A 27,343-nucleotide genomic window follows, 5' to 3' on the forward strand; every position below is an offset into this window, starting at 1 on the left:
AAGAAAATAATTTCAATATGCTTGGTTTTGTAATTAACAAATGTAGAGTTGATCAAAAATATCTTCCCTAGTATGATGCATGGAGATTAGGTTAGACTGTGTTACAGAATAATGTGATAATAATGATTTCCTTAAGAGAGTACAAAAGCAGCATCTAAGTTTCAGCTGATGTTTATTGGCACACAGCATCAGTTGGGAGCCCCATCAAACTTCCTATTCTTTTCTGTTTACCACCTCCTGCTTTTATTTACAGTCAGCATATCTGTTAATTAGCCTCAGGTAGAGCTGGTTCTTCTAAGAAGATCTCTTGTCTTCCTGGTGATGGCCCCATGAGGTGACCATGTACACACAGCCTGTGAGTGAATTAATCTTTAACTCAATTTCAGTGTCTGATTCTGAAATGTTTAACTGCTGGCTTGGTTTTCCACTCAGCAATTTGTATTTGGAGGATTGTGTGCCTTGACTCCCACTGAATTCAATGTCATGAACACATCCCAGTGAGCTCTCAGCATCTCATGGTTACCTCACTGGAAGTCATATTTTCTTGTAGTTTTTTGGTTTGCTATGATTGGACCAGAATGCAGATAGCTTGTTGGTGGCTTCCAGGTAAATGCTCTATATCACTGAGGTTATTTACCTAGTTGTCATTGCACTTTTGCAGAATAAAATTACTCCTCCACTTCCTCAGCTATCTCTGTTGCATAATATCTGAATGCAACATTTTGCAAAAAATCTGGTGTAACGGTGCAATGCTTGGATCTCATAAAGGGGTACTCTGTAGGGAACCATGCTATTTTACAGAGTCTCACCAACCTTGGTTAGACCTTGTGATGATATGAATCTGTTTGTAGCCACAGCCTGAATGCTAAAGGTGGTGGTTGTAGCGCACTTCTCTCACAGCATGGCTTGTTTACTAGAAAAGAAAAAAGTTGCAGTTATATTTGCAGGGAAAATGATTTAGAGATCTGCTGCCCAAGTCCACAAGGTATGCTAGAAGTGCTCTGAGAGGCGTGAGCTGATCCGTGCATCTCACTGGGGTGTTAGAAATCTTGTGGTTTCAGCATTAATGGTTGTGTTTGTTTCATCTGAAACCTAAGAAAAGAAAGACTGGTCCACTTATCTGCACAGTCAACTGTAGGTAATGTCTTAAAGTGATGACCAAGTTCCTCACTTTTTGCCAGAATGACATTTATTCCTTCTCCATCCTTCAGCTGGGTAGCCAAACTCTAAAGACCTAAGCATAACTTACAGGTGCACTTGAAATCCTGCCCAGAGCAAGTGCAAGTATGGAAAGCCATAAAGTACACATTGTGGTAGTGTGAACATTTTCATTATCTAATGAGAGCATTACTGATAAAAATTCACTTCTTCAGTTTAAAAAAAAGGAATAATAATGAAACCCACCCACCCAAAAGTATAATCCCTGGAATATATCCAGCTTTTATACTGGAAAAGTACCCCAAAGTAGTATGTCTTTCTCTCTCCATTGTGAAGTATTTGTGTTGATCTAAAACATTTTGTACTGGCACAATTGCATCCCAATGTTTGATTTTTGTGGATAGGCAGACTCAGGTGAAGTGACTTAGTTTTAAAGGAATTAGAAACCCTAATCCCTTTAAATCAAATTCCTAAGACATCCAGGTGTCCAGGATGCTGTGAAAAGAGACACAAAAATCAAAAAAAGAGAAGGTGAATATTTGCTACTGATGGCCCATGGCTCTGGAGGGTTGGTTGTGACAAACAATCAATGAAAAAATATCAGTGAGTTTCCACCATCTTTAGTTGTAAGAAGCCAATGCTGACTGATCTGTTAATGTTTCAGGGGGAGAGTCGGCACTGAGGGGAAAAGGTGGGTGATATTTCTTCAAAACATGTTAACTGCTTCTATGTATTTTCTCGTTGAAGGACAGAGAGATAAGAGATGCTGGAAATGTTTTCTAGAATTCAGTGGCCCTTCACCAGTATTTTATAGGTACTGTTTAAGCCATCTTTGTTAAGGAGAAGCTCCTTTACTATTAGCATGCTGTCATCTTTCAAATCTTATCAAGGCAGCACCAGGATTTTTTTGCATAGATTTCCTTTGACATACAGCCTCAATAAGTATGGAAATTACAACTTAAATCTCATTTTTTTTCTTGCAAAGCAGCGCAGTGCCCAAATTCATTGAATTTCAACTTTTATTTTTTCTTAATGTTGAAAGACAGATATGCAAATTTCACTAACAATATGCATGGTTAAATTTAGCTGTAAATTCCAGTCAGGGATTTCTGCTTTGTTTATTGTCCAAGTCAATATGTCTGTGGAGAAAACCTCCTGCTGTGCAGGAATACATAGTCAGCTACTTGGAAAAGTGGAAAGTTTAATTATGAGAGTTGATTCTGGAAAAAGGTAAAGTAAAGCAAGCACTGGTTTTTGGGTTGTTTTTTTTTTATTATGACTTCAGCTAACAGAAATACAAAGTATATGATTTGTTTTGACACTAACTGTTATTAGACAAACCACTTGATTTTTCTTTAACCTGGTCATCTGTGTAAATGAGGGGGTCTGAAAGAAAGTAGAGGCCATGAATAAATGATGCATTTCTTAAACTTGCAAGGTAGATTGTGACATAAATGAGATAAAAATCCAAGTGTGAAGAAAAAAAAAAGTATAAACACATGAATTGCTGAGAATATATTCATTAAAATATAGTTTACCCCATGAAGATATTAGTATCAGGTTGCCTGAAAGATGCAAATTTCCTTTGTTGCTTTCTCGTAAGTTATTTTCATTTTTGTGCATGGTAACAGTGAAGTATCTTTACACAAGGTTTCTGAGTGGAAGGGTAAATTATTGCTGGGGAATATGTGTTATAAATGATAAACAAACATATTCTCATGTTTATAACAGAAAGCTCTCCAAGGTTTTAATTACTGGGGTGGTCCCCATTTCTTCAGTTTTTATAAGTCATTTACATGGAATACATTTTATCTAGCTATCTATATTAAAAAAATACTGCATGCAAAGAAGGCGTTTCTCCTGCCTACCTAGAGTGTATGTAATACTGTAATAATCTGTATCCCTCTTTGTGGTTCAATGCATATTTTTCCTTTCTAAGCCTGTTTAACTGTAATGTGAAGAATGTTTTTATGATAATTCTACAGTGGATGATAGTAATTAGATTTACTCAAAGCTAATAAAATTTTTAAAAAATTGCATTATGGCTAATATTTGGGTTGCATGACTTTCATCAGATGTGTAGGCGTATTCTTTTTTTCTTTGCGTCTGTGTAGGACTGATCCATGACCTGAGCTCGTAGGTTCTACAGTAATACAAATGGTACATGATAATTGTGTGTGAAGAAAGGCTGGCAGCTTTACAGAGGAAATTTCTGAACCTGTAGGTAGGTTCAGGATAAGCAATTGCCTGTAACTTCCCTTCCCCCATACTCTGCATTTCTACAATACAAGTGCTCTTCTAGTGCTTTTACTGAGTCTCATTAAATGGTCCTATGTGTAGGACATTAAATGTATTTATGGCAGAGCAGCAGTTTTGTTCTGAGTCACTGGTGCATCAAGAGTTTCTTCGTAATATTCTTCTGGTTGCCTAATACAGCTAGAAAGACACCTGAGAAGCATGTACACTGATGCCTTATGGTAGCCATCCTTGAGCCCGAATCCTAAGAGATGTGGAGATGGCTAATTTCCTGTAGAACTGAGTGGGATTTTAAGTTCCTAAGTAGGATTTAAGAGCCTAAATACCTTGGAATTCTCCATGAATAAAGCTTAGTTGCAATACAGCCCCTTAATTCTCTACACATCCCTGCATTCTTCCATACATGTTCCTCGTTGGCTATTTACTGTTAATTGGCAATTTGGATGCTTAATTATGCTTCTGTTTTGGGATATGTTTCTTCCTAGTCTTATCCTGTATTTCTTTGGACTGTCTGTTCCTTTTCAGTTTTTTCCACTCTTACACTTTGTGTACCTAATAAAGGCACTAGCACACTTAATTTCCAGTGACTAGCTTCCCTCTTACATTGGCATGTATGAAACATAAGACCTTTGGTATTAATAGAGTTAGCTACCTTGTAAAGATGCTATAAAAGGAATCATTAAGGCTCAAAATTGACAGTGATTTGACTATTTTGTTCATTCAATCTGTTTTTTGACCAGTGTACGCCCAATACGCAAGTTGCATATTAGTCAAATTCTACTTCATTTGACTGACAGAAAGGGTAGGGCTAGGGGTATGTGCCACAGGTAGTTAAATAATACAAAACCTTATGTCAGTCTAATGCTTTTGTCACTGAAATGACTCTGCCAGTTGCTCTTCTGAAACTAGTAATAGTAAATCAGGGCATAAATCAATCTTTCCTCTGGCTGTGTATGATCTGACTTCTCCATCCTTTAGTTCACTACACAGGTTATCTGTAACTGAAGAGCACAATGAAAGCATAACGTTTTCTTCCCATGCTAGACTTTTAACTTCCACAGTACAATTTTCCTTAAAGTGTAGCAGAAGTGGAAAGGAATGAAAACAGACATAAACAAGGACTCTAGTGTTAAAGGATGCTATGTAAAATCTACCATCCTTCAATTGCAGTGCATCTTTCTTCATGTGATCATGAACCAAGTTTTCCTCAGGACCACAGTGGTTGTCGTCAAGAGGGATCCCTTGCCCTGCGTCCTGGTAGACAAAAGTGACTGGAAGAAGGAAGTAACCTACGGATGTTCACTTTTGCTGCTGCCCAAACGGTGAGCTAGACAAGTGTCAGTAGCTGCTCTAGGGGGGATGGTGAGGGACAGAGAAAGCTTCCAGGCCTAGGAGGAGTAGGGACAGGGTGAACGAGTGGAGGTGGGGGGTCCTGATACTTTCAATAAAGTTGGTATTGTACCACACTCCTTTTTTTAAAAGGTGAGTAAAGTTATACCGGGGAAGGAGAATGCAGGGAGTGGTTTCCAGCCCCTGAGTGGGATGACAGCGTTGTCTTACCTGTGTGGCTTATGGACTTCGACAGAGAAAGCCTAAGAGCACACAATGCTGAGGGTACATAGGCCACCAACCACATAGGAAAGAGGAAATCACCCTGTCAAGGACTGGTGTCTAGCGTGAAAGGATTTTTGGATGGTGCAGCTGAATGGATGGAAGAAAGAGTGTTAGAAGGGCAGTGAATAAGGTGAGGATGGAAGGGGGCACGTGCTCTCTGTTGCTGTTGCCTCATTGCAAAATTGTTGCCCTTCAGTGTTGTTTGCAAGAATAAAGCTGATTTATGAGAGTAGATTGGTTTCTGGACTAATAGCAGTGGTTTTTTTCAGCTAGCGGTATGTGAACAGTTTTCATACAATCCCAGTTTTGCCACAGTTCTGGCTATGAGTAATCTTAGTGGATTATAAAAAATGCTACAATAGTAAAAAAAAAAAAAAAAAAGTTGTAGGAGTAGGATACAGTTTGCAGTAGTGATTTAAGTGCTTAGGTACCACAGACTGCTTTTTGCTTGTGAAACTTGTTTTCTTTCTGTATATTCAATAAAGGAACATTAATTAATTAAAGAAATTAATGTGATTGACTCTTCCTTGTAGCTCAGAGATTCATGCTGCTTGGCTAATCGATGGCCATGAGTGTTGCATGTGTAAGTAGTTAGAAACACTTTGTTTTATCCATGCTGATTTTTATCACAGGGCATCATTGCTTGTACTGAGGAACACCCCAGGTGGACCATGGCCCTTGCACTCCGCCTCAGTGAGGGCTGCTTTCAAGGGGCCTTATCTATTGCCACATCAGTGCAAGGCCTAAACATATTCCATAAACAATCTCATAGGATCAGAGAGCAACCTAATTGGAGACGATGAAAATATGGTAAACTAGGTTAGGAACAGGTACAATGTTGGTGATCCTTGAGGGACACTCTGCAGCTCTGCCTGTGGCAGCGTGGCTTCTTCCAAACTTCTCTTCAGCTGTGGGGTTGGTGCCTAATGCCATATGCTAGGCCTATGTATTTAATTATGAACCTTGTATTTAAAAGCTATCTAGCTGCTCTCAAACCAGTATTGTTAACTTTCTACCTAATGATGCTGATTAAAATGAAAGATGTTTGTACTTAGGCATCTTGTTTCATAATCTGTGAACTCAATCTATAGAATCTCTTCTTAGAATCATCTGAATCTTTCTGAATGTCAAATACAACCAGCTGAAATGTCCAGAGATTAGTAGATTTAAAATTATTTTTAGTCTAATCTAAAAATCACAGCGCATTTTTACATGGAAGTGTTGGTGCCTCCCATGCACTGGATTTTTTGTGGCTTTAATGTTGTGTAAATAAACATTTTTTAGATGGGAATGTAGAATGTAAGTGGCTTGTCGACTGATATGATATTTTCACCTACTCTATATGTGTTAATACAGTACGATATTAGTACTGTATTAATCAGTGCTCATGGGAGATTATGCTGGTGGAAAACATGATCATAGGATTTGACCTCCTTGGAAGCAAGGGCTTTTTCAGGTCATGAAAGGCTACGTATTCAGCTCATGACTAGCGTAGAACTCTTTTTCTGTCATAACTGAAATACTGACACCTGGTTTGCACTTAAAAGTGTTATCAAGGAGGCCTGTCAGGGAGGGATATGAATTTTTTGCTGACATAGCTATGCTAGCAAAAACCCTAGTGCAGAAGCTGTGTAAGAAGTTCTTTTACCTGTACATTTTACTTCTCTTGAGAGATAGGTGTAAGTTGCTTGGGAAGAGGAGTCTTGTTAGTATAATTTCTATATTAACCTTTCTAGTGTAAATCATCTGTAGGCCTCATCCTGTAGGGACTCATATGCAAGTTTATTATTGCACACAGAGATGATATATCATAGCCTATGCTTACGCCGCTCTGAAGAACGACCTGTAGAGCAACTCTAAGAATAGTATGTGATCTCTGTCTCCTGTTCACCTTCTGTCTACAGGGTTGTCTTACAGCTGCAAGTTGCAGGAATAATGCCTGGCAATGCATGAATTTTCATGTTTAGCACCTGTCCTCTTGGTGGTTCTAGTCTTGAAGATAGTTTTGGGGCCATGCTTAAGAGACAGTATAGGCATAACCATTGTTAAACTGAACTACTTGCAGGAAGAAGGAGGCTGGATGCAGATGTAACAATGAAAAGGAAGGAAGGAAACTCCCTAGCAGCGAAGCTTGTGATGTGCAACACACAAACTAAAGGATGAGAAGTACAAAAGTAGAAGCTTCCTTAGGTGAATCAGTTCCAGAAAAATTAAGCATGTGGAAGCACTTGATGAATCAGGATTGTCCTTTGCTGATCCTACATGCAGCACCATAAATCACAAGTAGTTCTAAAGAAACTGGTAGTGGAACAGGAGAGTAGAATTGGTGTGAGTGAGCTCAGATTATGACTTGAAACCTTGCCTTGTCTTTTAAGATGCAGTTCCTGTATGCTTCTAATTATCTTTCATTTAGATGTTCTATTTTAGTTGGAACTGATTACCTAAAGAGTGGGCTCTTAGTGTTTGTCTGCAGGAAGGATTCCCTTTTCTCTTATGCAGAGAGAGACCCTACCTAGAAATTACAGCTAGCCTCAAGAATATGCATGTTTTGTATTTGTTCAAGTTACTTCATAACATCAGAAATGAAGGCTGGACCAGGTACCACAATACATTATTTGCACTAGGAGAAATAATTTCAGATCACACTCTGCAGGAATTTGGATCTGTTCTATTTTGGGGCTTGAAACAGGAATAGCTTGAACAAGCTAGGTGATGTTTTATTTGAGACAAAGGTTTCCTTTTTCCTCAAAGGTTTTTTCAAGAGATGTGGAAAGCCCATTTCAAATAATACTGCCAGAGCCAAAGCTGCATATGTAAGCTCTGTGGTCCTGCACTGAGGTTGATTAATCAGCCAAGGTTAATAGAAATTGGTATTTTCCCTTCAAATCGTAGAGACTTACTTTGGAAATGCATGAATTTGTAGGCTTGCAGTCTCCCTGACAGATGAATCTAGTCTTGAGGACGGTAAGTAGAGATATAACTATGTCATTGGATGCGATCATAATCATAAAAGGGAGATATTTTGAGATACAGAAATTGCAAATTCAATCCCTGCTGTTACCAGTCCAGCCACAGGGGCCATTTAACAAAAGATCCCTGAGTTAATGATTGCTGTTCTATGACAGGGATATTGGACTTATTATACACTGAACACAAAGGTCTCTGATCCATATTCGTGCCTTGTTTCCTGCTTGGGATTCAGCACCACATGGTGGCAACTGTCTGCTTCATGCAGGAAAGCGTTCTGCTGTGATATCAGTGAGCCATAGTAGCAGAAAAACATCCATTTTTCCATGAATTTAAACTATTACCGCAGTTAGGTGCAATTATTGAGAATCCCTGTAGAGTCGTACAAAAAATGTTGTCTCTGTCCAAAGATGTTGATTCTGGAATGTAGCAGTGCCAGTCTATGACATTCTTAGTTTGGGGTCTCAGTGGCTGCTATAAATTGTACCCTGGAAAATGGTTACCAGGATTATAAAGTATAGTGCTGCATTTCAAGCTCTATTTTAAGTACCAGCGGTTTTGTCAAATTATATACGTAATTTAAATCAAATTTATATGGTGAAAATATGTTGAAGATGAACCAGTGGAAGAAGACAACTTCATACAAAGAATATTGACTTTGCATATTAACTTCATTAACTTAATGCTGTCTCTTGTGTATTGGAAAATTGTTCAAGTGAGAATAATAGCTTTTGAACTACTTACAGGCTAATAGGTAGTGATTGTAGTCGCTAAGACTTTGAATAGCTGTGGCTGTTGATTACACAGATTAAATGTGAGCGCAGTTTTCAATATGGCTGATTTTCAAAAAACTCATTTTCTGTCCTTCCTTTTGACTTTCATGGCTAATGACACTGACTTCTAATGCATATTAAATTCCAGGAGTGGGAATTAAATTCCTCTTCCTCCATCTCATAGTAGAGACATGAGCGCAGAAGCATGCCATATGCTGATTTTAAATTGTTCGAGATTGAAGCTGTATTAAGTTAAATACGAGATTGCATGAGTGGTAATTCCCATACAGTGGGACATGCTCTGTTTAAACAGCTGATTGTTTATAGATGTTTGTAGTATTCGTAGCACTAATTTTTCAGGCACTCCATCCCTTATGTTTTTTCTTCTCATATCTGAACTGTCTGCGCGTCTCTTTGCATCCACTGTGATTTCTCAGTGAATGCTGGTTCCCAAGTTCTTTCTCTATTCTCTCCTTTTTTTTTTCTCCAGGGCCTAATTATGAAACAGCTTCAAATAAATACAATTTTTTAACAAAAAACATTCTGCTTCCTGTGAACAATGGGCTGAATTTTTCTCTTTATTCTTGGGGAGTTCTTATTCAGTTGGAGTGCTTTGCAGTTGGCTAGGCCTGAGATTTCTGGGAGCTGTAATTGTGTCTCATTAATTCTTACAGTAATGTAGGGTAACTATAAGGAGCATGCAATTAGTGGTCTGGTCAATGAATAGAGCAGTTAATCAGCAGACAAAGGATGGGGCTCAGGACCTATTAGGCTGAAAGGAAGTGTTACTATTGTCACAGGCAGTAGGAATGCATGCAGACATGCCTTAAAGTTGAACTGTTTAAGGGAACTGTGTATGTCTTTTTGCTAAACCAGTTTTCCTACCTATTCCACTCCTTGAGAGAGATTCATTTAAGGTTGCCTGTTAGAAGTCAGAGACCATATCGGAGGTTTTGACAGACTGAACAGACTGCTTAGTGTATTCTCTCACCTTAACAGAGGCAGCCCCAGGGTTTATCAGAAATAAAAAGTGGCCAAAGAGATGTCAGGCATCCTTAGCTGTTCCTCCTCGTCAGAAAAATGGTCGGTGAATGGAGGAGACCGCTAAAGTTTAAATCAGGCATTGTGCAGATTGTCACTCAGTCATACTCGGCATGTTTGTCTTCATAATGAACCTTGTTTGTTCTGAATGGCTGTGCTTTCAGTGCATGTAAATGTATGCAAATACTCATAACAGTTTAAAAATGGTAGCTCTTAGGGTAACAAATAACCTTTCCAACTTTTATGAAGCATTGTCTTTTACTATATCTGGGGTTTAAAATGCAAAAATTACTCCAACTCTAGACAGTGCTTTGGGGTTTTTTGTTAGCTCCAGATCAGAACTTCCAGTTGTTTCTGCCTTTGAAAAAATGTGAACCTTATGAATGCTGTGAAATGTTATGACATATGATGATTATAAAGAAAAAGGCTTTATCAATAAAACACTGCCCTTGAGTAACTCTTATTTCTAGTAGGCATTGCTTCAAATAGAAAGTCATTTCTTCTCTTAAGTAAAACAGACACTTGGCATAAAAAAGCAGTAATTAAAATAACTTTTTTTGGAAAAAAAGGGAATTGAACTTTAATAATTAACTTACATCCAGAGCCTAGTGTTTTTCTCAAAACTGAAAGTAATTTTTTACTGTCTTCTTTGTATTAACAGGTCTGTAGCTTTATCTCTTCTCATGGTATTCACATCAGCAGCAAGTAACGTTAGAAGAATAAAGTCTCTCAGGCTTTATATTAAGGATTCAATTATTCTATATAATTAGCCCTGATTTGTTAAATATTTGAAACATTTCCTACTCTTAGGTATGGAACAGCATACTGGATTGATCAGAACCACAAATGACTTGTACCTTTACTCAGAAAATGCTTCTTATCAAATAATAAGGAAGATTAAGCCTAAGTCTCTCTCTCTCTCTCTCTCTCTCTCTCTCTCTCTCTCTCTCTCTCTCTCTCTTTCTGTTTGGATTTTATTCCCACAAGAAATATCAGTTTTGTCCACAATATCTCATGTATTTCTATTCCCTTGAAATACAAAGAGGCAATGGATTCTGGTATAAATTAGGTAGATTTAATGAAATATATGGATTGTAACTTGTGCCTTGAATATAAAATACTTGAGTGAGGCATAAGGTATTTTGCTGATGCCATCATTGTCACCCATCTGGTTTTTCATCCTTCTGTGCCTGTTTTTGAAACACTTAGGGGCTGTGGAGTCTTGGGAATAACAGTTTTTGTATGCCATACATAGCAAATCTTTCCAAGGTCACATTTTCCTTTACTGTGTCTTCTTTTGAGGAAGCAGGGCAGACTTACCCTGCAAAATGAGAAAATGGTACTACTTCCACACTCAGAAGCTGGCTCTTACCTCATATATATATGCTACTTTTCCATTTAATTAGAAAGTGATTTCTCATCTGGTGTCAGCACCAAGAAAGTTGCTGCTCAGTATCACTGTTGAGCGTTACAGATTTAACAGAAGTTACCCTTTTTTTCCCCCGGTAGAGTTTTTCCTGTTGAAACACAGGTTCAGTCATGGGGGGCTGTTGATCTGGAAGGGGCCTTAAATAATTCTAAAGTCACCGAAATATTAGATGGGGAGGTAGCAGATTAATTGTGGTCTTCCATAAAAGCACCATGTTATGACTGGAATGGGTATTATGTTAGAAATGATAAACACTCCTTAATATGCAAAGATTGATTAAAGGTCTTTAACCTTCTTTTAAATTAACAGAATATCCATCTTTGTATCTCTCTTTGCATAGACACACATATATTTTTACCTAGCAGTAAGAACTAGCGTTACTCTGATGGACAGTGTAGGGTAAGGTAGATTAAACAACTCTGTTGCTGTTTTGAGAACTGCTCTTTCTCTCTTTCATAGTACAGTGTGAATCTCACCTGGTGTACCTGGCCTGTTGCACAAGCCTCAACTCTGCAAGAATCCCAGAGCAGAAAAAGTTTATAGATGCTAACTAAAAACGTAATATCACTGTACTTTGAAGTGCGTTAGCTTTAAATAAATCCTTCTACATGTGTCCCGTTTCTTCTGGTAGAAGATGACTGACCATCATAACAGGAACACATGGACGTTGCTCTCTACTTTAAGCTAGTGGTCTATGCTTCTTCATCTGTTGCCAGAACAGAGAGAAAGTATTGCTCTCTGGCCAGTTGTCCCATCTGTTTTAGACTTTGTTCATGAGTATTTTTGTTCTTTAAGTGGCAGATCTGGCCTTGTAGAAGTTGCTGCTTAAGCTGGTACTGTCGCCAAATCACCCTCCTGTTATGAAAGAGACCCTAGATAATTAATTAAGGGAATATTGATTTTTGAAAGATGGCTGAAATGAAGTGAGGTGAATACCTCCATAGTGAAAATCATTCCATTATAACTATTTCATGTATTATTTATACGGCATTTCTATCCTGAAGACTCATCTTAGGGATCAGGGTGTGGTGCACACAACCAGTAAGTAATTTTCGCAATCAGTTGAGGAATAAGTTTGTATAGTGTACAATACTGCTGAGAGAAATAGATCACTGAAGTCCCCTTTTTTTTTTCACCTCAAATAAGATTTGGAAAAGTAAGCTATTTAAGTCCAAAACTGTGACTCTAAGAGTGCCTCCTTAATTGCAGTCTGGCCCTGGAGACACCTAAACTCTGTGAGCAACTTTACCATTCTGTGGTGCCTGGCATGCTGCTGCAGCTGAGGTCCAAACCAGCCCTGTTTCGGCAGAGCTCGTTGCCCTGCTCCTTAAGCTTGGCTGGGATCCAGGAAGCAGATGTCCTGGGATCAGAATTACCTGGGAGAGCCGATCTGGTAAATGTTCCCAGAGCACACAATGTCTGTGGACAGCTTCATCTCCTCATAAAATGCAGTGACAGCTGCTACCGCTGGGAGAAAGATGGTGCAGCTCCCTTTTATATCACATAGATAGTCATCCAAGAAATGTCTGAGTGGGCTTGCATCCATGCTGCATATTGCCTTGCAGACTACCCTAGCTCCTAGAGTAGAGGCTAGTCTGAGCTAGCAAAAGAAAATAGTTCTAGTCCTTTAACGGCTTTGCATATGAAATAGTTTGTCTGGAATTTGAACCAGAATCAATTCAGTGACCCAGAAGAGAGTATGGAGTATTGGTGTGCGGCATGCTCTGTGCAATTTGTCACAGCAAATAAGCTGCTGTATAGCCTACTTGCTGCAACTGTTGTATAACATTTTCTATATACAGTTTCTTTAGCAAGCCTGCCTGACTGTAACAAGAGCATGAATTAAAATGGCTAGGAGCAAGAAAAGGTAGTCTTTCTGATGGCTGAGCTGAAAGAAAATTTCTTGTGAGTGTTGTTTCCCATTTCGCTGTAGTCTGTACTGAAGTAGGAAAAAAAACCCCGTCCTGACCCATTGTTTCAGCTGTGCTTGAACTGTGATGATTTGGGGCACCTATGCGCAACTTGGAAATTATGGTTAACGTTGTGACATTGTTATTATATTGCAAAATATCTCTGCATATCTGCTTTTGCTCCCAAACTCCTGCTGGAGGGATAACGGACGCTGTACTTCATGAGTATGTTTTGCATATGAGAAGGACTGGTGGCACTGGGAAGATTTAGTTTCTTGCAAAGACCTAGAAAATGCAGTGCAGAAAATGTCCACGCTGGCAATAGCATGATGACAGATATTAATTCACAGACAGAGAGGAAAGAAACTTTATTTAAAAAAAAAAAAAAAAAAAAGAAATATTTAACTGAAGGACCAGAGGAGGGTAGGGGAAATGGCTTGACTACAAAGGTACCCCATGTCCTAAAGATGAGTCCTGAAACCTATGAGAAAGATTTTGGACAGTATGAACTTCTCCCAGGGGTGAAGTCCATAGCGGTCGGCATTTGCCCAGAGTTGACACCCCTCAGTTTGAATCCCCCCGCTGTTGGCTGCTATGCCTGCACCAACTTCAAGTCTCATGTGATTCCCCCTGAGTTACGCATAACTTTCTTCCTATCCGCATTTATATCTTACTATCACAAAGTAAGAACAGCCATACAGGATCAGACTAAACATCTGTCTAGCTGGGTATCCTGTTTCTGACAGCAGCCTGGGGGAGCGTATAAGAAAATGTCAAGCATGTGTCGTGGTTTAACCCCAGCCGGCAGCTCAGCCCCACGCAGCCGCTTGCTCACTCCCCCCCGGTGGGAAGGGGGAGAGAATCGGAAGGGTAAAAGTGAGAAAACTCGTGGGTTGAGATAAAGAAAGTTTAATAAGTAAAGCAAAAGCCACACACAGAAGCAAAGCAAAAGAAGGAATTCATTCACTGCCTCCCATTGGCAGGCAGGTGTTCAGCCATCTCCAGGAAAGCAGGGCTCCATCACGCGTAATGGTTCCTTGGGAAGACAAATGCCATCAGTCTGAACATCCCCCCCTTCCTTCTTCTTCCCCTGACTTTGTATGCTGAGCAAGACGTCATGCGGTGTGGGATAGCCCTTTGGTCAGTTGGGGGCAGCTGTCCCGGCCGTGTCCCCTCCCAGCTTCTTGTGCCCCCCCAGCCTGCTCGCTGGTGGGGTGGGGTGAGAAGCAGAAAAGGCCTTGACTCTGTGTAAGCACTGCTCAGCAGTACCGAAAACATCCCTGTGTTATCAACACTGTTTTCAACACATATCCAGAACAGAGCCCCATACGAGCTACTATGAAGAAAATTAACTCTATCCCAGCCAAAACCAGCGCAGCATGTAATGATCCTTTCTTGGTGTACTCTCCTACCTTCTACTGAATCATGTCTTTGGGACTTCCCGAGCCAGAGATAATACTAACATTTTTCATCCCTCCTCTCAATTCCATTGGTGGTGCAAGCCTTGGAGACTAACTTTCTATTTTGTTTAAAACCATCTTCTTACTTTCTTATATGCAGTATCTTGTGCAAGCACTCTTTCTTACGCTGAACTGTAAAGCTCATACATCTTTTTCCCTGTTTAAATTCCTCTTTGGGATTCTCTTCTTCTTTGACATCTACCAGGATAAGTTTGTTGCTAATTTATTTCTATTTACTCTGTTAGTTACCCAGTCATTAATGTAAGGGGAAGGGTGTGGGGGTCTCTAGGGAAGCTGCTGGCTGTACAGGCTCCAGCAGGATGGCTCCATTTTAGCTGCTGTGCTAGCGAACAGGGAGGAGTTAAGGTGCTCAGTCCAAGACAAAATAATTGCAAACTAACAGTTCCAGGAGCCTTTCAACTCCAGAAACCTAGCGTTTCTGTGCAAGACAAACTTGTGCAACCCGGGTCCCAGTATGACAGCAAGCAAGCCAATTGCCACTTACGCTATTTTTGAATGATGTGGATAATCAAGCAGTAAAATCATTTATTTGGCTTCTGGTACCCAGCAAGTTGTGGCTGGTTCTTTTCTAAATCAAACCTTGTCTGAAAAGGATAAATGGTGCTACCCTGCACACTGCCTCCCTCCCCCTTTGCAGCAGGAAGTAAATGCCTCTGTGGAAGAGCTGTGGTGTGAGCAAACACAATATCGAGCCAGGAAATGTTTATGCAGGAGCATGTGAAAACCTGAAGGAAAATGTAGATCTAAAAAAATGCCATACCCAACAACTACTTCCCCCTCCCCGCCAAATGTAATTTAAAATTACTTGGTATTTTAGTGCACATGGATTTTCATAGAATAAATTCTATAGTGCTATAATTCTGAGTTAGATCAGTTCTTTCCAGCTTCAGTATTTGCTTCTTCTCTTGGAGAACTCAATAGGCCAGTGTTGGTATTGGCAGGAAGAGTGGATCCATATCCTATGTAGCTGTAGATGTAGAAGTCTCTAGGTTTCCTACATTTGAAAAAATTGCCATTACTACTAAATTGTTAAAATTGTAACCTGACTACTGAAATTCTTATCTTTAATATTAGACGGGAAGGAATACGAAGAGAGCAGTTAATCTCTAAAAACTTCATACATAGGAAAGAAGCAGGAAATATTACTGAGTCATTCTTTGTCATATAGTTGCCGTCTCCAGCTATGACAAAGAGTTTATAATTTTTTTCTAGTGCTACTTTTCCACGCGGATAGGTTTAAGTGAAGCGATTAAGCCACTGGAACGCACGATGCAGTCTATGTGTCAGCTAATCCAGTGCTGACCCCTACTTTCTAGTCTCTGTGGGAAGGTTCTCGTCTGCTTCAGCATCTTGTCAGCTACTTTGAATGCTCTTAATCCTACTCATATTTTGTGGTATAAGCTAGGCCAAAAATATGTCCTCATAATTCAGTCCAGGCAAATTAGAAGATATTAAGGCCCATGTTGAAAGGATTTGCCTTCTAGGCAAATTCATGATTTTATTGCTCAAATGTTTCACTGTGAAAGCAGTGTCTTGTTCCTCCTCTGTGTCATAGCAAAAATAGGCTGAAATCACCTGCTTTTCCATCTTCCCCTTCACTTCCAGCGATCAATAATTTTTGATCCTATGCAGCTCTCTTTAGGCATCTCTGTTTTTCAGGTCAATCCCCCTCCTCCATCACTTTCCCCTCAAATTTAGAATCCTCCTATTCTCATCGCCACACGGCCTCCCTGTTGCCAGCCATCTCTCAAAGTCAGTCAAATGTTGCGGTTCTTGTTACTGACAAACATAAAAGAATCTGGTGAGCAACCTCGTTGTAATAAATGGAAAAAATGTCTTTCTACCATAAGTAAGTTATGCCCTGCTTTTGCATTCTGCTGCTAAACTTTTGCTTGTTGAGACCAATTTTCAACAGATTGATCATGAGTTAATTTTACATTTTCTGGATCTGAACTCCTTTTGGGTGCAATAGGTTGGAGGCCACTTGTTGGAGGCCTAGCAGCAATGCTAATTTTTCTGTTATCTTTTCAGGTTTTCAGTCGTACAGGGTGATATACTGGTTAATAAAGTATGTTCTAAATTTCAGGGATGGGATTTTTTGCTTATGCCAAGGAAACCTTCCTGTGCTTTCGAACAGAAAACCTGGTAAGAAGCTAGGATTTGGAGGTGATAATTTTTCATATATAAAAGGTTTGTTTTATTCTCACGGACTGGACGAATATCCTATCAAAAAAGCAGCTGCTATGCTGGTGGTGAGGTCTGAGCTTTAGGCATAATTTTATGAGTTACTATTATGGGGAAATAAAACCATACACATTCTAGCTTTTAGATGAATGTCTCTGACTTAAACAAAAAACTACTTCACTCGGATGCAGTACACTACTCTTCCTTTTTGTCAACTTGTCTTCATTTTGTTTTATTTGAATGGAGGTGTGTATTGAGCTAGAGGACACAAAGATAGACAATGCATATATGCCAGAACCTCAGTTAGGATTATAGACTGAAATTAAAATAAAAGTTATAAGTGCATGCAGCTGTGGTTACATGCTAGTTGGCATGTTTTCTCTGCTGGTCTGCCATTAACCTCTAAAAATTTTTTTTTGTAATAATGACAAAAGTAGTATTGGCCTCCAAATGTTGAACCTTTCCCTGCATTTCTGGTTTGGAAAACTTGCACCGTGCTTCCTCCTCCTCCTCTTACTACTACTACTACTACTACTACTACTACTACTTCTTCTATTATTATTAATTATAGTCAAGTAGTGTTTAAGACATGCTAACTACTATAAGAATACACCAAAGAGATGGCTCTTGCTTTGGAGAACTTACCGTCTGACACAAGAGACAAACCAAGATATACAGATAGAAACTGCAGTGAAACTGTATTCAGTAGTACCGCGTATGGAAGCTGAGCATATCATTCGCATTATTGTCACAGAGGTTTTTGAAGGCCTCAAGTGAAAGGAGAGGATGAAGGTAGACTTGAAGAATAATGAAGTTGCCATAGAGTTATTTATGGGTGTTTCCTGCCTCTGAGGGAGAACATTGCAGAAAGCACCAACATAGTTACTTAAAAACAGAAACAAGTAGGCATGGGAGGTATAATGGGTGAATTAGGTGCTTAAGTCAGTCTCTTGATATACAAAATTGGTACAAGGGTCTGAGGAATGCGCTACAAATGCAAGTAAAGATGAAGATAAGTATCTTACATTTTGTGTTGTAGAGAGGGCTGTATGACAAGTGATACCCAGCCTGAAGTGCAGGAAGGGCAATAGGTCCAGTGAGTCATGGATGAACTAGTCTCTAAGGCTAGGTTCAGCGCTCTTGGGCATTGCCTTTCTGTGCTGATGGTCTGGAGAGGTGGGGCTGTGTCTTGTAGACATGCAGATTCTGAATCCACTCCTCCACTCCTGCTTTATCTTCAGAAGGTGGAGTGGCTGTTGAAATATGACTTTGTGTGGGTGCTAATCACCACCTGATTCACTATGAAACTGTATTTCTAGCCTTTCAGTAGCCCTATCTGAGCCACTCTACCTACCATCCCTGCCATATTGCCAAGACTGCACAATTTGTATCCAGCCACAGATTAGCTGTTGCTTTGTACAATGTAGTGTTGTTGGTGCTGCTAAAGTTGTCGTTGAAGTCCACATTATGGAATTGTCTGATGATGTTCATGTGCCAGTTAATGGATGCTGCTGCTAATCTGAATTGTTAAGGTATTGATGTTCTGTTGTGCCAGCCACAGAAACTGAGGAGGCCTTGAGTAACTATAAGCCAGATGGATCGTGGGTACTATACTCCAGAGCACCTTTTAATGGAAGTAGAGGCAGGCTGTTGACAAGGTATCATACAGGAATGGCTGAAACTTACCTACTGGGTTCTAAGCAAAATTTAAGAGATTTAAAAACATTTTTTTAAAATAGTCGATTTATCTGTCTGTGTGTTGAGAATTCACTGCAGCCTCTCCAGTCATCCCTCTGCCAGATTCACTGTGCTGTAGCTCCTTTGCTCACTATGTTTCCTACCTTCCAAACAAAGACTTTGGTCCTGCATGCCTCATCTTCCTCACCCTTCTGCCTGAAACTTCCCCTGCCCCTGACATGTATTGCAAGAATTTGGTGGCAAGTGTCCTATGTGTTGAATTAGAATGGTGATAACGAAAGACTAGGTAATTCAGCCACTTTGTTGTCCTTTTCACTTCAGTTATTATGAATTTTAAATCATATTTATTCACTGAAATGATATCTACGTTGTACTGACTGTGTAGTTTACCATCGGGCTTATTGCTATATTTTTAAAACTTAATGCTTGCTATCTTATCCATTGTTTTATGGATGTGTAAAGGGCTCTGAAAGCAGTTACACAGTGGAATTTAGCAGTGGATGGTACATTTTATTAGGATTAAGACCTTGTAAATTAATATAGTAGTTCTGAGAGCTTCAAGATATACCTGCCTGAAAAAATAGCAATAGTAACTTGGTAGGATATTTGTATGTTTGCTTTTAGTTTGCAGAATGTCTCTGAGAGACAAGCTTCCTGCTAGCCAATTTATTTTTTAGATAACAGGGACTGTCTAGAAGTACATTCAGAAGGAAAACACAGTAATTAATTTGTCACTGAAACCTGAGGGGTCCTCTTCCTCATATAGGTGATAATGAAGGTTTTGCATGTAATTAGCAGGAATAATTAGCACATTTCTGGTAACAAATAGACTGAGTGGTTCTCTGCAAATAAATTAATTGTTGTGCTAACACAGGCAATTGTCTCTTTATTGTCTGACAATGCCCCTTGTTTGCACTAAAGCCTATTTCGGACCTTAGCAGCTTTACACAAATAGGAAAGAGAATCTGTAAAATTGTACCTCATCCATCTGCTTCTGAGAAACTTCAAGACCACCAAGGGACTTGTTTGTCAAGACTTGTTAAACAATTTGTAATCTTGAATGTGTGTTTCACTATATTAACAAATGAATTGTTCAAATCAACTTAGTGGGTAAGCCAGAAAAAACCACACTAATCAATCAAATGCTGACTCTGGGCATCTAGGAAAAGAAATGTCTCTGAAGAATAATGTAGCAGTAAATTCATAGCAAAGCTGAACAAATCCCAGAATTCCACATATAATCACACAATGAAGCGGAACTGGTTTTATGTGGTAGATGTTCCTCGTAATGCAAAATCACACTGTGATGTGTGTGCTCTTCGCTTCACTACTGTAAAAAGCTGAGGCTTCACAGGTCCGCTACCACATATCCTCTGAGCAGCCTTCGTTTAGATGAAGCTTAGTCAGCCCATATTCTGTCTTCATTTGCTCTTTTTGGAAGATCTAAAAAGCTACTTTTGAGCCAGTCTTTCTACTTCAGGTGTTTTGTTTCATCCCTTTCCTCTCTTTTTTTCCTGTGTTTCCTCTGCTTAGACACAACTGTCATCTCAGCAATAAGCTTACATTAGCTTCTGGGTCTTCATAAATATGGAAGCTGTTGGTTATGGTGAAATCTGCAGATAGGTTTCATTCCTCCCATGTGGCTGTGGAGAGGAAGGAAGAGCAAAGGGAGAAAATGTAGTTTGAAGATGGGATGTTGCAGGTATAGGGTTGGGTAAAATAATAAATTTTGTTTGTGGGAAATATTGGCTTTTCTATTTCTTGTTACAGTAATAATTCTCCAGTCTTCCTCTGGAATGGAAACAAGGAGAATATAATTGATGGGTGTCTCTTTTTCTTCGAGAGTAGGGGTACTGTATTTTTCCAAAATAACAATTTGTAATTTCATTTCCAAATGAGTATTTATATTGATGTGTGTTTTGATTTTTATTTTTTCAGTATTTCCTCACTTTTTGCTAGTAGCTGTGGCACTGTGCAGTGCTTTTATGAATTGATGTTAGAATAATAACAATAGTATAAAAATTAAAGTAAATCTCAGAACATAATGCCAGCAGTTTTTGGAATGAATGTCTAAAACTGCAGCAGAAGAACCAATCGTGCATTTTTTAGTGAGACATGTTTAACAGAGATGGTTTCCTGGGAAAAAAAAAAAAAAAAAGAAGCAGCAGTTTCCTAAACTGATGTTTTCTGGCATGAAGTGCTTCAGTGAAGATTTAACCATTGGACCTACACATCCCCTTTTCCTGCCTCATTGGAGAAATGCTACTCATTGTACCATTTCCATATTCTTGTCATAGTTGTCTAATAATGTGTACAAGAATATGAAAACCAACAACAGCAACAAAAACCCCACAGCCAAACAATGCTTTTGCAAGCGTCTGTATAATTGTGAAATTTAAGGCTTGTCCATACTCGCAGCTGGTTGACTTCAATCCCTTTACACTAGTGTGGTGCACGTCGGCCAGCTAACTTTTGTTGTGAATCATGTCAAGTGGTATACAGCTTTGAAAGTGTTGAGCTGTTGGCTGAGTTAAGTGAAACTGTGTGAGTGTAAAGGTATTCCCTACTGAAAGCACTGTTTGTGCATCTATCCAGTCTTCCCAGGGAGATCCTGCAAAAATCTGTTGGGCTTCCTCTTCTGTTTGCTTGTGTGACCACCTAATGTCCAACGGTCATCGTGACAAGATAACTTCTGTGTATAAATGATGGCGTGGAGAGGGATGTAAGCCCTGGATACTGTGCAGTCAAGCCTTTTACTTTTTGCATGAAGTTTCTCAGTCCTGAGCTAAGATTTGGAGTTTATTGTCCAAATAGGAGAAAACTTGTTAACAATGTTAATATTAATTAACAGTTTATGTGGAACTGGAGAGACAAATGGTTAATGAAAGTGGGCTCAGCCAGCATAAAGTAGGGAAGAGGGATTCTGAATGGGCTGCCTCAATACTCAGGTCAGCTTTAGGACCTCTGAATTGTTTGGAAGGTACATGGCTTCCGTGAGATGTGAAGGCTTCTGTCATTCAACTTTGTATCCTCTTTCTGCCTGCTGGATTTTTAGGATACCACTGTTTTGCTTGCTTCATCTAGTGTAAATTTTCTATCCCGTTTTTCTTCCCTCTAAATATGCAAGTACACAGCCAGCACTTATACTTGCTGTGTGGTGTCTCTCTACTGATATGCTTGTTGCTCTCTGTCTCACTTCACCTACTCTCAAAAAAACTAGCTGACCAAGATTGTGGCACTGCATGAGTTAAATAATAGAAGGCTTGAAGGAAAACCAGATTTATTTTAGCAGCAGAGGCAGAAAAGCATTTGAATTTTTCTGTCTCACAGTTTTATTAATGCCCTCAGCTTTGAGCCAATATGGGGCGTTATGAGGCAATTTGGGCAAGTCATACTACACAAGACTTTTCAAAGAAGAAAGGTATTTTATGGTACTTTAGAAATTTGAGTCCTTTTTGATTACTGCAAAATTCTGTTTATCTTGTACTATGCTGATTGTTGACAGCTAGAAAAGAGACTTTAAGCCAAAGGATTACTCATATCACGTGGAGGTGGCAATAGCAGTCCTGGTGTAGGCCGGCAGAATAGTTGACACAGTCTGTGACCCACCCTGTACTCCCTTTGCTTTCCAAGGGCCCCTCGGCTGTACTGGGTGCCAATGTATAACCTGTCCCGAGTGCAGCAGCCCCCTCCTTGCTGCACTCCTTAGTGCAGCTCTGTTAGTGTGGGGGTGTACGTTAACTCCTAAGATGGGGTTGGTAAGCCCAGCAGTGTAAGAGGGATATATTCAGTCATGTGAGGAGAGATATATATTTCTATGGGGATCTCACCGTGGGGTGCATGGTCATATGTTGGCACTAAGCTTGGTTCCAAAGAAGGGCCAAGGCTGTGGTAGATGGCCTTGATGTGTGTTGCAGCCGCAGGGCTGGGCATCACGAGACAATGGGTTAAGTGACTGCATGATTTGTGCTAGTGACAAATGTTGACAGAAGAAAGATAAAATCTAGGATTAATATTGTTCTCGTTAAAATGTTTTCTTTGGTGCTAATTCTGCCTGCTGAGATATGCTATTCATATTCATAACTGCTGCTGTACACAGAATTTGGTAGGATGGAACAAGTCTAATTCCTCAGCTTTTAAATAAAGCATAAATTTTTAAAAATAAAGTCAAGATTTTTTTACTTCTGTTGCTTTAGAGACTCCTATATGTGATGACAGCATTGTGGTGGTGAAATAGATGTCTTCTCCCTTTGCTTGTGTTCTGTTTGTAACAATGAGCTAAATTCATGTTATGAATCCACTTGCAAAACTGTTATTGAATATAAATTAAAGTATCAGTTGCTGATCCTGCATCTCAGTGCTTTATCTACATTTCACAAAACTGAAATAAATCAGGGTGTGATAGACAGATCTTAGCAAATTTCTGCATGGCTTTATAACAAATGAGTAACAGCAGAACTTCTTGGAATCACACACAGCACGGCTGTACACAATAGCAGGTAATGCAGACACAAGAATTCGTAATGTTTGCCCCAATCATGTTCTAGAAAGTTCTCTAATATAGTCCAAAATCCAGTATAGAGGGGGACAGCTTTAGCAAACTGGTAGTTTAACTTTCCGTGATGGTTTTCTCTGAAGGCTCAATAGTGCCGGTAACTTTCAAAAGCCTTCTGGAATTTGCTTTTAGCTGTTGCTGGTAGCCTGACTTTCCGCGGTAGGATTAACTGAGGACACTTACAAGAGCTGGAAAAGGTTTTCTTTGGCTGTTGTTTAGATTTTTTTTTCCTCTTGATTTCGTTTTAATCTAATCTCTTCTGGGCACCAAGCCGAGCTGAAAAGTGAGTGACTTTTTATCTAAATTGAAGTGATAGCAATTGATCAGGTTTTCATCATCTGTCTTTGCTGTCATTGGAGTTTCCTCTGTGATCTGCAGTTGACTGAGAGAAATGAAAACTTAATTGAATTCTTTAGCTCGCTAGATGTTTATTTATAGATAGGTATGTTGAAGCATGGTGATGTAGGGCAGAGTTCTGTTTCTTGCCATGAATATAAAAGCTTTATTGATTTCATTGAGAGCAGGAACATATTTGACTTCCCTGAAAAAGCAGGATGAAACTTAGCTTTGTACCATGACTTGGGAGTTGGTCATGATGACTGACAATAGAAGAGAGAACTGGGTCATCCTGGTAAGGTTTCCAGTAATGCTTATCTCCCACCTTTTCATTTTGTTACTGAGTCAAGGACTGAGAAGGTTTTTAAAGAATGCATTTTGCAAAAATACGCTGGTCCCACTACCTCTGTGGAATTTGACAAATACCTTGTAGAGTCTTCAAGAAGTGTTCCAACATTTTGTTTTTACTTCTGCTTCAGTTTACCTCGCATATAATTGACATTGATATGGACATCTTATTATACAGGTTTTGCACCATTAGAAAAACAGCATCACTGTGCATTAAGTTGACAAGCAGCAGAGAGAAATTCAGCCTTGTCAAATGAAAATTAACTTCTTAAATGTTTGTGAGTAATAAAAGCATGTAAAAACCATTTACTAGAAATGGTTCATTTTTGTCAGCTGTCAGAAGTATTAGCTTAAACTGGAAAAGCAGAGATTTTAATTGCAATATGCTGCCTGGTCACTAGAACAAAGTTTTCTGAGGTCTTATTCCAGGTAGATATATTGTCAGTACCAGCTCTTCTAGTCACTGTTCATTGATTCCACCAACACACGGAGAATTATTCTAGTCCAAGTTAAATATTAACATAGTTTTCTGCTTGCAAGCTCTGTGCTGCTTTTTAACTTAGAAAGTAAGCTCTTTCTTTGACCAAGGATTTGATCAAATGAGGGAGGAAAAAACCCAAATCACCAAAATAATACCTTAAACTTTAGTTTAAGTTTGATTTTCTTTAGAATGGAGCAGGGCATAATTTCAACATTTTTTTCAGTGAATAATTACGTTTCCAAATGTCATGACATTGAAACAGATTCAGGAGTTTGGGGGTATATATGATATTTATTGTGATAAATGTCTTTGAATTCTTCTTGCTAATTCACCATCTATTTGCAGAGCTGATCTAAGCATTAGAGCAAACTATGACAGCTCATGTTAGTAGGAAGCATAGGAGAAAGATGTAAGAATCAGCAAAGGCTGTTGTGTACCATGAAGGTAAAAGCTGCTCTCCCCGCCACCCCCCCCCGCCATGTGTTAGTGGCTGTTCCCCTGTATTCAAGGGCAGAAAAAATGTTGGCTCAGAGTAACAGCCTTTTTTTGTTTGGATCGTTACCCATTGCTCCTTAATGATGCTCACTGAAGTTCACCAACAAAAACCACTTTGAAACATTTATTCACTCACAGCCTACAAATTACAAATAGCAGCTGAGCCTTCGTTGGGCGTTTTTTAATATTCCAGAGGGGTGAAAATAGTTTCTATGATCATTGGAATTTAAACGTTCCTAACACTAATCAAATGTTTCTAGCAGTCAAGTAAACAACTCTTATTAAAGTTATGGGTAAAACCGGAATATATTTCATAGTGGGAAGACAGGTTCTAGGGAGCAGTGGCTTCTTCTGCCCCCTGACAGTGTTCTTAATTCAAATCACTCATCGGTTGTACCCTGTAATTTAATCTGAACAAGTGCATGTAGTATGAAAATTGCTGTGGATGGCACTGTCCCTTTCTACTCTGAGGAGTGTTTATCGCTTTGATAGTAGAAAATGAAATCATATGCACTGAGCTAATAAAATGTTATAGATGCTGTCACTGCATGCTGAAATCTAAAGATATGTAATGAAATAGACCTGATTATGTCTGTGAGCATTCAAAGGGATATCTGTGGATTACTGTCATCAATTATTCCTACTGCTTAAGAAGAAAACAACAATAATGAATAGCCTTAAACTTCAGCGGGAGGGAGAAAACCCTTATTTTAAGCATAATCAGAAAGCTTTGCACTCTGGTGGTGAGAAATGAATAAACAAATTTGTCCCTTCTAATTTTGAATTCATTGTCAGGTTGAGGGCTCAACCACTGAATCTGCTTTTCCTATGGAGGAGCTATGAAGGGAGGACTGGAGTAGAAAAGAGCGAAGAATGGCCTGCTTTCAGAAATAAAGGTATAGTGGAAGAACACAAGGACTTCACAGCAAAAATCTTCCATGTGTTCAAAGTATTAAGTACCAATCTAAGGTAGCCTGGATTTTTCATGGCTGGTAGGAATCAGTTTCAGTTATAAGAAAGATGGATCACAAATTTAGGTTTTATTTTTGTGACTCCTCAAAAAAGAGGATAAGATATTTGCCAAGTTTCAAACTCTACAAAGTCAACTCAGCCCTCCTAGGAGCAATTATGCAATAGCAAAGGCTGCCAAGGGCTGTTTTGTAACCAGTATCACTGGAATATGCAAGACTCAACAAGATGCTTATCTGTCAGGGGTGGTGTAGGATTAGTGAAATTATGCTGCAGGAGGCTTGGATTTAGATAGCCTTTGAAATCCTACAGACTGAAATTTTTCGTAACCCAGATGATTCTAGGAACACATTGTAAGAGCTTTTACATAATGGGATCAGCATTAAGAAGAAAATGTATGTATTTCTCAAAATATTTTTAATATTTTTGTTAATCTTTTATTCTTTCTTGCAAAAGAGGTTCATTTCTGCCAGCATGAATACATTTTACATGAAGTATCTGATATTAAAAGTGAAAAAGAGCAGAAAAATTACACACATGTACAGAGTTTAATTATGATTAACCTTTAATAATGGTCATTGGCTGTTTTCAGGTAACAGTAACTCTTCATAACCATTTTTCCATGAGAAGAACAGGTGATCTGGAATTGATTACCTGAGGCCTTTTTGCACCAAAACAGAATAATGCAGTATCACATAAGGGATTATCTGGCATTTACTGAGAAACAAAGTTTTTACAAAAACTTCTGTCCCTGAGACAGACCCTTTAGGTAGGAAGTTTCGTCCTGTATAGGACTCCATGTATACCAAGGGCTTTTTCTTTTCACAGTCATGGTTAGCATTGTTATGGGTCTGGTTGTAGCTTCTGGGCAATGGATGTATGAGGGCCATTGTCTTTTATTGAAAACCTTGGCTTCAGTGAGGCAGTGCATTATATTAACCCAATATAGAACGTGGTCCAAGGAGCTTTTAATTCCTGGGGAAGTAAGATAAACTTCCCAACCTGATCAATTTGTGAAATTGTGAGTCTTAAAAATGTTCTAGAATCGTAGAATAATTTAGGTTAGAAGGGACCTTTGGCATTCATCTAATCCAAACCCCTGCTCAAAGCAGGCTGAACACTGTTAGACCTTGTGGTGAAGACTGAAAGAACACCAGGGCAGTTCATAGCCAGTATTGCAGAGGAAATGTATGACTAATCCAAAATCCCCAGTGAGTCCCAGAAAGGCGAAATGGCTTTTGCGGATGCTGAATTGATGGATACTTCTCAAACGTACTGAACACTGCTCATGTTATCCACTTTTGTGCTTACATACACTGGTAACACTTCGTTTTGACACTTTTTCCACATTATTCCTCTGTTCACAATGCTATCTTATCCTTACTCTTCCAATTTATTTTAATCAATTTTTGTATGATTTTCTTTGTTCATAATCTGTGAATAGATCATCTGTAAAAATACTTCCAGTTTTGTCTTTTTTTCAGAGGTCCGTGTAGATTACAGAAGTGTCAAGGAATCTCCTCCCATGACCACATGTTCTTCCTCTTTGAATGAGCCAGCTCAGTGGCCTGTCCATACTAGTTTTGTGGTGGGCTGTCAAGCAGACGTTGACTTATATGTGGAACAACTGCTGTTGCTGTTGAAGTGA

At 39.1% G+C, this 27,343-nt stretch overlaps 1 protein-coding gene across 1 annotated transcript; it reads left to right on the forward strand.

The window, feature by feature from the left end:
* Positions 1–285: 285 nt before the first annotated feature.
* LOC148057672 (uncharacterized) lies at positions 286–27,343 on the forward strand. Its single transcript, XM_087751227.1, has 4 exons — positions 286–355; positions 4,585–4,736; positions 25,522–25,622; positions 27,180–27,343. The coding sequence occupies exons 1-4, from the start codon at positions 341–343 to the stop codon at positions 27,341–27,343; spliced, it is 432 nt and encodes a 143-aa protein (XP_087607353.1). The 5' UTR covers positions 286–340.

This window comes from Nipponia nippon, unplaced genomic scaffold (genome assembly GCF_047370975.1).
Source record: "Nipponia nippon isolate SJK-2023a ecotype South Korea unplaced genomic scaffold, ASM4737097v1 scaffold_1, whole genome shotgun sequence".
Taxonomy (NCBI): domain Eukaryota; kingdom Metazoa; phylum Chordata; class Aves; order Pelecaniformes; family Threskiornithidae; genus Nipponia; species Nipponia nippon.

Bases quoted from the DNA above. Each gene is read 5' to 3' on its own strand.
- LOC148057672 (XM_087751227.1), top strand. The intron at 4,737-25,521 runs GTGAGCTAGACA...ATTCATTGTCAG, and splicing joins CTTTTGCTGCTGCCCAAACG to GTTGAGGGCTCAACCACTGA. The intron at 25,623-27,179 runs GTATAGTGGAAG...TCTTTTTTTCAG, and splicing joins GCCTGCTTTCAGAAATAAAG to AGGTCCGTGTAGATTACAGA.